Here is a 12,407-nt window from a genome sequence, read left to right as displayed (position 1 = left end):
AAATAAAGATGCCGCTGCTGAATTTATTCGCTGCAGATTCTGGGAATGCTCATATTAAGATGCCTTTTCCAAAGCCTAAGTCAGTGCCAGTATAGTCTTTAATGGTGCATGGTGGTTCTGCAAATTACTTGCAACTCTTATTCTGCCTCTTCATTTTCTGGCATTGACCTGAAGTGAGAACTCCTTGCAGGGGGGCAATTTTTTGATACCTCTGACGTGGTGATGGGTTGAGACATATAAGTGAAGAGAAAAGCATCTGAGCTAAGTTCCTCTGAACTCTCTTCTACGGCTTGTTACTATTTCCTTTAGCAGCTTCACAGTGGCAACACACTGCAGTAAATGCTTAAAATGGATTTTTCTTCCAGGAGATGGGCAAGGTTTTTTCACAGAAACTAACAGTGGCAGCAGAATATTACCACATAACTGCTCTTGCTGCTATTGCTTTTACAGTCTGGGATCACCCCAGCTGCACTGTCCATCATTTTGCAGAAAGACACAAGAAAGTCTTGAGACACAGAAAGTGTTGAGCCACTTTCCACACCCCCAGGATTCAGTTCGGTGCCTTCTGAGCAACCTCTGTTGCTTTCAGCATTAGCAGCCTAGCAGGAGGACTGTTTTAGGGACATCATTAAGGAAAGACATAGTACTATTAGAAAGTGATACTGTTAGTATGTCCTGGCATTTGAAGTTCTCTGACCATAGCACAGAAGCAAAAATCAGAGGTGCAGCTGGTCCATGTAAAAAGGGGTATAAATTATATAGGCCTAGAACTGGCTGAACTCAGTTTAGTCTAGCATACCATTTTAGTCATCTTCACTCAAGAAGCATGTGGCTTGCTTGAAAAAGAAGAGCAATTAAAATAAAAAATGTGGAAACATCATATATGAAGACAGATTGCAGATTTTTTTTCTCTCTCTCCTGTATCTCCCTTGTCAATCTAAATTTCTTCCTGGGGCGGCCAAAGCCATGGTTTTGAGTATAGGAATTGCTATGTGAAATCTGCCACTGCCATTTTTCCAGGAGGCAGATATCTTGCTTTTCCTGATCATTTGCAGCTTTAACATTCCATGTATTTTCTTCCTTGATAGCAAGCTATTTTTTATTTTAGTGCAAATCTTTCCATTTGTAAGCATGTAATCAGTTTCTCTGAAGACCAAGTTTATTTTGATCCTTGAGTTTTTCCTGTACAACACACAAATATTCTCTCCCTCTCAGACTTTTTACTCTGATATTTATCTTGTAGTATTTTAATGACTGAGATTAATTATGAGCGCCCAGCCCAGGATTCCCTCAACAGTCACCAAATAACTGCAAAAGCAGCACGGGAGGTGACACTCAGGAGAAGCTGAGAGGGGTTACCTCTGATAAATTTGTGTTCTTGTAGCCTGGCCAAGAGCTTCAGGGATGGCAGGGGTCAGGAACCACATATGCAGTCCCAGAAAAAAACATTGTCCAGATGTTCTGACAAAGTCCTCTTAATCTCAGGTGCTCACACACGCATGCGTGCGCGCACACACACACACCCTCAGAAAAGGAAAGAAACCAGTAATTTGGCTCACAAACAATGGCACGATTGCAAGATACTTTACGTGAGGTCCTTCAGGTATGAACAGACTTATGTTCCCGTATCTTTATGTGGTTTGATGTGCAGACAATACGATTCTGTGATTATGTCTCAGAAGAGTAGTGGATGAACTTGAATAGCTGTCAGAGTATGTCCATACCCATCATGCCCTCTCCTGCCACTGGCTTCAGAAATAAGTATGTGGAATGAAATCTTGGTTTCCTGAGGCAAAAGGTAAATCTTGGACAGAAGTAAAAAATCAGTCCATGGGAGTGCCACAGCCCAAACACCGTCTCCTCTGGGGACATCAGCTGCTCTGCAAAGCATGAGAAAAGGATGCAGCATGTGAGGACTGTGAAAGGATGAAGAAGAGTGCACAGTCCCTCTTCCCCCGCCGTTCCAGTGTCATCTTTGATACCTCTGAATACAGCCTGACATACTCTTCTTTTCCTTTTCAGTGTTCCTTAGTGACACATCCAGATTTTGCTTACTCACCATGAGGACCACAGTCATTGCAACCTTCTTTGGTAAGTACCGTTGATGTGCTGCAATTAGTAGTTTGTGGTTTGTACTCTCCTGTCCTGGCTGACCAGTGGCTGCTGGCTTCTTCTCTTCCCTTTGGACTCCATGACTGACAAAGCTCTCAATGGAAGGTAGAGTAAGCCTTGGCACAGCTTTTCAGAAACGGGCTACCCAAACTTCTTGACTTTGGCATAGAAACAGTAGTAATTACTTGCAGAGATCTGTAAGTACATGACCAGCTGCATGCAGTCCATATCAGATGGCACAACTGGCCCTGAAAAATGTCTGTAATGTAAAGATTCCCTGCAAAGAAAAATCAGCTGTTTCTTATGTGGGAGCATCCCTTCCCAATTTTTCTCTGTGTTCTTGCTCTTTCCATGAAGAATGTGCCAAAGGAACTATAAATGTGTCTTATTTTCTTTCCCCTGGCAGTCAGACAGGATCTTGCTTTTTGGGAACATGTAGAGACTCCAGAATTTGCAACTGGTCTTACATGAACACTCTGGTTGATCAAGCATGATTTCTTAGTGTACTTTACTTACATGTCTCCCTTTGATGGAGATCCAACCACCACGTAGCCTAACAGTGCTGTATGACTCTAATTGTGATATTCCCAGGCAATATTCCCTCTAGCTGAGATCCTCAAGTCTGGCACGATAGCCATTCTTCGTTCAAATTCATAGCTATCTATGTAGTTCATCCATCTTTACTAAGAGACGAAATTACTTTTTCCACATTAAATCATGCCCTAACATTGCATGTAGTTGGGACTTTGCACTTTATTTTCTACTGGTTCACTCCTTTTTTTTCTAACTACAGTTTTGCCTTGGTTACACAACTGCACCAGGGACAAAAGGCCCCAATACTGCCTCTATACACTGTCACTTCAGACACTGTGAGACTGATTTTTCTTTTAAACAACTTCTAGGAGTGATTAAGTCTGCAAACTCTGCAACCAGTCCAGGGGTTGAAGAGCATAAAAGAAAGAAATAAGACTGCCGTTGCATATTCTAGTAAGATTAACTTAACAAACGATGAGAGGATCAGCCAACACATCACAGAGAGTTTCAACTCCCTCTGAAAGCTCAGAGAAGGGAAAGGTGAATAGGAAAGTCAAGGTATTTGTAGTGAAGTTATTAATTACCCATAATATAGTGCTTATAAAATAAGCACAGAGAATGAAGAGTTTTTGTTTGTCATGCACTTAGCAAGTAAACCTAACAAGGTAAGCTGCATGCATATATTGTGATGTATGTTTTAACATAACAGTGTATGTCTCTTTTACTATTACACTTTTCAAATCATAATTCTACTTACTGAAGAAAATCAGTGCCCTTGCTGGGACAGGATACTGGGACATGCCACGCTAGAACCTCATACGGTCCGTAATGCTGCCCAGTATCCCATACCCACTACCACCAGTGAGTGAAATGCCACAACGCACGATTACAGGATAACCTCCCCACTGGGCTATTAAGAAGGATCTTTCTCTCTTTAACTTCCCAGTTGCTTTATGCACAGAGCATGTTGTTTCACTGACATCTCTATCACACCGATTACAAAGAGTTTCCACCGCTTGTGGAAATACTGGGGCTTTTCGTGGTTTTCTGGACCACATGGACTCAATGGCATCTTTTGATAGTGAGTTCCACGGATGAATGTGTAAGCTGAACTGATCTTTAATCCCATTCAAAAAACTGCCCCACAGTAGATGCCACCTTGACTGTGAAGTTAACCAACAAGTAGAAACCTAGCTGTGGCTGAGAATATTCCCATTTCATTTTTTCAACCTGTTGATTCAAATTTGGGAAATCTCATGCACAGAAGCTTGTGGTCACTGATGTTGATTGTCCCCCTTTTTCCTGATACTATGTGTTCTTTGTTTTAGGTGTGTTTCTTATATGTACATATGCAGCTAAGGAAGCCACAAAGAAGACAAAAAAGGCTAAGCTATGTAAGTGGTCCCAGTAGTATTCTTGGCTGCTTTACAGCAGGCATGTCTGATGCATAAAAAAAGTGCAAAGTGAGGTTGTATTCTGGTAACTCTTCACAATTGTCTGCAGAGTCAATGGGAGCGTATGTTAACTAACAGATTCTTTCATTGAAATTAAATCACTGAGTAAAGTGTGTGCTACTGAACGTGTGTAAAGGGGAAATTGTGTACTTCACTACTAAAATGTCTTCATAGGTCATTAGGTACCACACAAGGATCTAAGCAAGCACTAAGGTTTTCACAGAGAGAGAGACATAAATATGTGAAATGGACCTGCTGTAACACAAAGCATATGTAGCTGATTAGCATGAGACAAGTGGTGCATGTCCTACGCACTAGGATGTATAACTTTCAGCTGCTGTAAGAGCATTTATGTCCACAGATTATTTTGCTCATTTAGTTGACAAACAAGCCTGCTGTGAGGTTGTGAACTCACACTTAAACCCCTTGTTCAAAGTAAATTGTACCCAGCAAATAGTTTTAAAAATTAAGGACAAGATAATGGGCTGTGGCTGCAGCCTGGTGTTATAGATGGCACGGAGCTACATGAGCACAGCGGGAGGCTTGGGAAGCATCCTGCCTCGTGTGTGCACAGTCCTTCCCAGTCCTGACTCACAGCCACCTCTTCCCCTACCCCCTCCTTCCCACACGTTAACCACAGCCTGGGTGACTACATTTCTTTCTCTCTCCAGCAAAGTGTCATAACGGGTATTTCCTTCAGAGACGCAAACATTGAAGGTCAGAAATATCCTCAAGCTTCTTTATTCCACCCTTAGTTACAGCCACATCCCTCGGTCTAGGGGTTATTTTGTGTTATATTGTAGATGCAGAACACATAGACATGTCTTGTATCCCAAAACCATTGATACGAAGGCATAAGAGGAGGGCATCCCTGTCACTCAGCTATTCATTGTTTTATGACAAGATCACTCAGCTATGAAAACATTCAATCTGACTTTACCAAGATTTTGCACTCACAGATGTACCTCAGATCGATTGCGATGTCAAGGCGGGGAAGATAATCAATCCAGAATTCATTGCAAAATGCCCTCCTGGATGTCAAGATGTAAAATACCGTGTTTATGGCACAGACATTTATGCTTCCTTCTCCAGTGTGTGCAATGCTGCAATTCACAGGTGAGTGAGTTTAAATGAGCAAGGCGCTCAGACAAAACCGTCATTTCAGTGTAGGGAGCTCTCGGCTTTTCAAACCCTTTGAAGTTCCCACTGCCTTGTAGGTTTGATTACAGGCTGCTGTTCTAGTAGAAAACCTGTGAGAAAGACCATGTGTGATGCAATGGATCCAATCTTATAAAGTGCTGTCAATCCTGTATCCCTACTGAAATCAGTCGTGTTTGAAGACGTTTCTCAACCTTTGGAGAAGTGCCTTGAGGTTTGCAGATCTCTCATTCATGCATAGCAAATTACTATTGTACTATTATTATTCAAGTGGAAGATAGGGATGGAGCTGCTGCCACTAATAAAGCTTCAGCGAAAAATAGGCATATCACCAGTGATGAACACATATAACTCTCATACTTCTGGGATTGGTTTTGCTTCTCCAGATTTGAATTTAACTGTCCTTGACGTCAAAGGCTGAGTAATGTGCTTTCCTGCCACAGAAAAGGACACTGGACAAGAAAACGTATAATACAAATTTTATAGCACAAATTTTGCCGAGTTTTATTAGCCATGCAAAAATGTGTATAAAATTTTAATGGAGAAAAACTTCACAACCAAAACACACCATAATTGTAGGCAGGATGCAGAGGCAGGATGCATTCAGCTGAAAATGCAGTAAGAACTTGTGAAGCCTGGTTGACAACTTGACTTCACTTGGAGTTATTCGAGCTATTGCAGTGCTTCCAGTTCTGTGAAATAGCTGGAAGCTTGAGTAAAGTTGCATAGTTAAGGCTTTGGGACTTTATACCTTGCCTCTGCACTGCGCAGGGCACAGGCTGATGTGCCTGTGTGCATAGGGCTGCCACCTCCTGACTGCAGCTCTATCTGCTCAGCCCCTTGCTGGGTAGATGACTGCCAGGTGACTGGCTTTCAAACGACAAATTCTTCCTTCAGATGCTAGTGCACAATGGAAATTGTCTCTGCACGTAGAGCTTGTCCTAAAGGGAAGTTACAAAATACTGATAGAGACTGCAGTTTCCCCCGTAGTTCAAATGCTGGCTGCCTGGATTGTGGCAGTGAGGGTTTCAATTTTCCTCGTTTGCCAGCTGGGTTTCTCTTTGTTAGCTTCTATGTTGCATTTCTGCAGACAGTGAATTTCCTTTCCTTACAGTTATTTTACCAGCAGCTTCTTGCAATCATCAGAGAAAGCTACAGCTCTAACATATTCTTCACCATTGTTTGCTGCCCATTACTTACTTTCCTGCAGTGTCATTATTGCCAGTCCTACCGCCCCTCTGGAGTCGCAGTCGCTTCCTGGTTTGCCTGCTTTCCTAATGATGCCACAGCAGGTTGCATACACTGAAGGTTTTCTGTTTGTCTTGAGATACATGTTACGTCATATGTCAAACACCATTTAATGTGCACTGCACATGGAGCCTGCCAGGTTTTCAACAGCTTCCAGCAATACTGTGTTCAGTTTATTTCAGGCTGAGGTCAGAACCGGGCTTAGTTTTTTGCCGATAACACATACTGGAACTCAAAGAAAACATTAATTTTTTACAAAAGGAAAAGTCAAGCGAGTGGGAGGTTTGCCTCAAATTTGTATTTGTCACATGGTTGGCCCAAAAAATCCTCTGAGCACCTCTCCCCGTATCTTCAGTCATTCAACCAATCAAGCTTGCAGGAAATTTAATGAAGGTAGTAGCTTGTTTTTGTGTGCAACTAGGACAAACTTAAACACAGGACCAGTAGATCAGTGGGAAGAGCAGATAGATCCTAACAGCACTTTGTAACAAGCTGCTCTTCTCTATGTGGAAGAAGCACAAATATTTCTTAGCAGCAGACTTAGTAGTAGCATCACAGCTCCACTACACCCCCTGGTTTAAAGGTAAAAGTGAATGCTTCATACCTCTTGCATTGTTGAACAGTTTCTAAGATTTGGGGGGGAATTTCCACCTTCAGACACCATGTTTTCCCCTTGCAGTGGTATAATTGACAACACAGGCGGGAAGATCCTCGTCCAGAAAGTTGCTGGCCACTCCGGTTACCGCGGGAGCTTCTCCAACGGGGTCCGGTCCCTGTCACTGCCACGCTGGAGGGAGTCCTTCCTCGTGTCAGGTACTGTGGTGGAGCGTCAGAGCCGCCTGCCCTCCCCAGCTGCTCCCCGCTGCCCAACCCAGCCGGGCAGCAACGGGCAGAGGGGGAAGCAGCCTTCTCATTTTAAAGACCTGTTTAGTCACTGCAAGTCCACCCCACCCGGCTTTAGCATGAATAATGCATTTGAGACAGTTTTTATTCTGGGCTTTCTGTATAGCCTGCAAAGAGACATACACCCTGCCAGCGGTGTGCTCAGTTCAGGCCAGTGTGGGTCTGAGCCACTGTGGGAGGTGACAGGCGGTCTGGATTGACTCGCTGAAGGCACCTTAACTCCTGCTATTGATGCATAAAATCCAAGCCTTGGTATTGATGGGGAGGTCTTCCTATTGCACTTGCTGTCCACCCTGGTAGTAGTGCTGCTAAGGGAACTAAAGGGCCTTTTGGCCATTTGAAGCATCCTCAGCCTGCACCTGAGTTCACGTCTTCTGAAGCAGCTTCTGACTTCTGTCAACCCATCTCAAGCCACATACAGCCATACTGTATTTATGCAAATCCTATATTAAGCAATTCTATTGGTGCATCCCAAGTATATTACGAATTCTCCCCAACTCTGTTAGCCAAACAGTTTTGGTATCTACTCAGTGCCGGCAAATCCATCTAAATGTAATGCTCATTCCTTTTTTCTCCCCATAGTATATACAGCAGCTCACTTGCATTCACTGACAAAATTCACAGATTTTTTTTTAAATTAGATCCCCTATACACCAGCTTCAGATTATCTTGAACCTAACTTGCACTCATTCTACCTGTGTGAAAGGAGGGTCTAATTTACATTGTTTTACATACAATTTCTAAATCTAACTTCTTGCTGCATCCATACAGTGGGTCAGTTCTTGCTGGTCCATACTTTTGGAGGTTTAGGATAGGTATGACCAATTGATGTTAGTTAACTATATCATTCCTGGAAAAAATCGACAGTTCAAGCAACTGAACAGCCACTAAAAATGTGAAAATTTGTGGACAGCAAAGGAGGTCCCAGAAACTGACCAAAACCAACTGTCATCTGGAGTTTGCATTAATATATTTGGATGCACTTTTTACAGCATTCTGCCATGGGTACACTACATTATGAGAAGGATTTATTTTGGATGAGTAGGAATTTCCTGGAATAGCTGAATTGCTACTTGTACTTGTTGCTGTTTTTTCCCCAACAAACAGCACATTGTAATTCTGGTACATAAATGGGAAATAAGATTTTTTTACCTCAGCAGCTGCTCAGTTGTTATCCCATAAAACTGTAGGAATTTTTGATTTATGGTAACAAATCTTTATTCTTAATTAATGAGGCACTATAAAAGAAGATACAAGAGAAAGTTATGAGCACATGTAAGAGGGGATGATGAGGAATCTGGGTATGTGTAGGCATGATGAGAATTGTCCCTCATGCACTTAATTTTACACACGCTGAGTGCTCTCACTGATGTCAGTGGAACTACTTAGTTTATAAACTAGCTTAAGCGTAAATCTAACATAATATATATCATATATTGTATCATATTTCATATATAAATATGAAGAAAACTCTCACTATAACTACTGAAAATGTGGGACTTTTAGAATTCTAGAGAGAAATTTAGAAGACTAAAACCCCAGGAAGGCTGTGCTATTCATCTCAGCAGCCTGAGGCTGAATGCAGACAGATCTCACTCTCAAAAAGAGGTGAGTTGGGTTTTTTTTACAATTATGAGTCACAAAAAGACAGAGCTGCATAAAGCATTCCCTGATAAAAATACAAAGTCACCTAAGGCATTAATTCCAGGACAGCTTTAGAGCTTGAACTGAATTCCCTGTTCTCCAGCCAAATTCCCTTTCAGCAGACCAGACCCGTATGCGCTACAGTACCCTGGAAATGTGCCCACAGTTTCTTCCTAGTTAGGATATTGTCACCAAGAGTTTGTGATGTTTAAATTGTGAATGAGCATCCACACAAAAGAGCACAGAAGAGGAATCTTCTGGGGACCCAGGCGATGAAGTGGCATGATTTAGGGGCAGAGGGGGACGAGGTCTGTCCTCTGGGATTAAAGCAGCCAGCACACCAGGAGGTATGCAAATGCACTGGTATTCACTTTCAAGCAGTGAAATGCCTTGGCACTCACTTGAATGACTCCATTCAGTTTAGTGGGAGTTTTGCAGCTAGTGGGTTAAGAAAATAGAGTCCTAAACCTCTGGGTTTCCTAGTCACAAATAAGCGTGAGAGGGTGAGCAGCCACCACCCCGTAGCTTGTACTTCAACGGCCAGAAGTTGAGGTTTTCAGCCCGCATGCAAACCCATTTTTAAGTACATTAAGCAAACTCCGACCTAGATGCAATGTTTTCCAGACAGTGGAAAAGACATATTACCATTGCTCCAGAGAGCAGGGCCACATTCAGGTCAGGCTTCAGACCTACCTCTTGATCACATATGGGATGTAAGTTGCTGTTGATCAAAAAACCCAGAGTCCGGGAGCAGCCAGCCCCCATGCCAGCTAGTTTATTTGCACAGCAGCGGGCTTCAGGTTTGTATTAGAAATCAGATTAGCACAGAAATATTCTAAATTAAAATCAGATTACTATGCTATTGCTGCATCTGTGTTAACAACCACTCATACCTGACAACTCTGCCTCTGTTGGGGGTAAAGAAATGCATTTAGAAATCATCTGCAATCCTATAACTTTTCCATCTTTCTACCAAATTGGCAGAAGAGCTCCCTAGTCCTGCTTGGCTCCTGATCCCGGTTTTGGCTTGGAGGGAAGTGAAAGCGAAGACCTGCTCCCCCTCACTTAGGCCAGCTTCTGTGAGAAACCCAAGGGCAGGGAGGAAGCTCTTTCCAGCTTGTCCTTGCATGCTAACTTGCCAGCTCTGATCTTTGGCACATCTGTGTTGACTTCAGTGGAGCTGCTCTCAGTTTATACCACTGTAAATGAGAAATGGATTAGATCCTTAAATCATTACTTCATTAGTATCTAAAACTAACTTCATCTAGGGTTTTTTATTGACATCTGAAATTTCAGAAAGGAGAAAGAAACATGAAAAGGGACAAAGGACAGTGCTTCTCCAGCTCCATGGCCATCCCTGCTCATAGAGGACCAGTTCCTCTGGCATATACCCTTCTTTGTGTGCCATCACAGGGGAAATAGCCCCCAGTTCCCAGGAGTGGCTCAGTCTGTAGCAGCTAATTCTGTTCAGTGCTGTTGGTCTCTGGATTAATCACCCAGGATGACAACTGGTGTGCTTGCAGTGCCATATACACCTTCTAAAAAAAATCCACCGAAGGAATAAAGGAAAGCAAACCTAGCACCACCATCATGACTCAGGTTTTGCAGGAGGTGGAGGTAGGTCTCACCTGAGGTGGTCCAGACACATGACACAGCACAACATCTTGTAGAGACAGTCACCAGGGTCCAGAAGTCCTACATCCATCAACTCCTAGAGGCCAGAGCAGTCTTCCCTACACTGGGCTTCTCTGCAACACTTTTCTTTCAGTGATATATGGGAATATAAAACCTGCCCCAAGAGACAGATTTGCATGGCCACATGTACCAATACAGATGGCATGTGATGTGGCACTAAAAAGATTTGTGGTTCAAAGCTTAACTGGGAAACATACCTCATTGTTTTAAGACAGGACCATCATTTTAGATCTAAATATAGGTAGCGTGTGTTCCCACACACAAGCACAGCCTTCTCGCATTGTTATTACTGCAAAAGACTGTTGCCAGAAATGGCATGTTGCAAAAGTGAGGTCAGAGAAGAATGCTGTGTGCATGACGGAATGAATCCCACATCAAACATGCTTTCTAACTCAAGTGCATAGTCGGGCACTGGAAAAGGCTGCCTAGGGAGGCTGTGGGTTTAAGAACAGGTTATACAGATGTCCTTCAGGAACGGTCCCCTTATGCTTAACACCATTTGAGAGCAAAGGAATGAACTAACTGACCTCTTCAAATCCTTCCCAGGACTGCGTTTTCATGCTTTCTAACTTTTTTTTTTATGATGCTGGATTTAGGAATTGGTATTTTTAGTGGCACAGGTTTGAGATTCTGCCATCAGATGAAAGAAATCTTCAAGAAAATGAGTTGGGCAGTAAAGAAGTGGGGTCTGATTCTGAATGCACATGTTAGATGGGAGTTTGGTTGCAAGAAAATTTAGAAATTTTTTGTGATGCTTTTTAATGATTTTTTTTTCAGAGGGCAAGCCAAGAAAAGGTGTGACATATCCATCAACTCTTGAATATTCTTCTTCAAAAAGCACAGCTGTTAAATCAGGCAAGTAATTATGACTGACTCTCCCTTACATCCATTCACAACTATCTGTTGTAGCTTCTCAGTTGTGTAAGACAAAGATATAATTATTCCAAGTCAGAAGTTAATGCATCCCGTAGTATCTCATCCAAATCCCTCATGGTATTTTTTATGTTAAGCATATGGAAATTATCCCAGACAATTTTTTTTTTTTTGGTCATACCATGTTTCCCAGACTTCAGTTCCCAAGTAGCTTCCCCCTTGCTTTAAATCTGTTAGTGAGTATGATGTTGTACTGATTATATGAAAGCATTTGAGGTTTTACATGTTGACTTTCTCCTAATGTTATCTTTTGGGATATTCAACGTTGAGAGTATAATCATAAATAATAATATAATACTAATGACACAGATGGCAATGCATTACAGCTTTAGCTAAGGATGATATTTTAAGGAACTGTTCTGTATAACCATTTTAGTCAGCATCCTACTCTGTAAGACTGAACTCAGTTTAAATAATTTAGCTGTTTTCAGAGGTCTTTGATCAAGTCTTACAGTAGGTGGTAGTTGATATTCAAGAGTATGTGAAGTGCCTCCGTCACTGAAATGACACTTTTGTTTGTGCCCCCTGTAACAACTGTGTAATGCTCAGACTCTTCCTTGGGGGTGTGAACGAAAACGAAATTAATGTCTCATACTACTACACACTTCCCTAACACGGCTCTTTTGCTGTTTGCTGAGCCTGAGCCTTCCTGAGCTTATCCTCTGTGAGCTGTGGTATAACAAAATATACCGGGAGTGTGAGAGGGAGATAGATTGGTGGAGCCAC

The 12,407-nt window shown here is 42.3% G+C and overlaps 1 protein-coding gene across 1 annotated transcript in view; it reads left to right on the top strand.

The window, feature by feature from the left end:
- Positions 1-2,060: 2,060 nt before the first annotated feature.
- Positions 2,061-12,407, top strand: part of VIT (vitrin) — a 42,197-nt gene continuing 31,850 nt past the window's right edge. Inside the window, exons 1-5 of the mRNA XM_009283793.1 lie at positions 2,061-2,091; positions 3,975-4,040; positions 5,060-5,216; positions 7,186-7,319; positions 11,526-11,603. Of these exons, the coding sequence (XP_009282068.1) occupies positions 2,061-2,091; positions 3,975-4,040; positions 5,060-5,216; positions 7,186-7,319; positions 11,526-11,603 (466 nt within the window). The remainder of the gene's footprint in view (positions 2,092-3,974; positions 4,041-5,059; positions 5,217-7,185; positions 7,320-11,525; positions 11,604-12,407) is intronic.

This window comes from Aptenodytes forsteri, unplaced genomic scaffold, assembly GCF_000699145.1.
Source record: "Aptenodytes forsteri isolate BGI_AS27 unplaced genomic scaffold, ASM69914v1 Scaffold309, whole genome shotgun sequence".
Taxonomy (NCBI): Eukaryota; Metazoa; Chordata; class Aves; order Sphenisciformes; family Spheniscidae; genus Aptenodytes; species Aptenodytes forsteri.
Note: the sequence above shows the minus strand (reverse complement) of the source record. Positions and strands in the feature narration are given on the sequence as shown.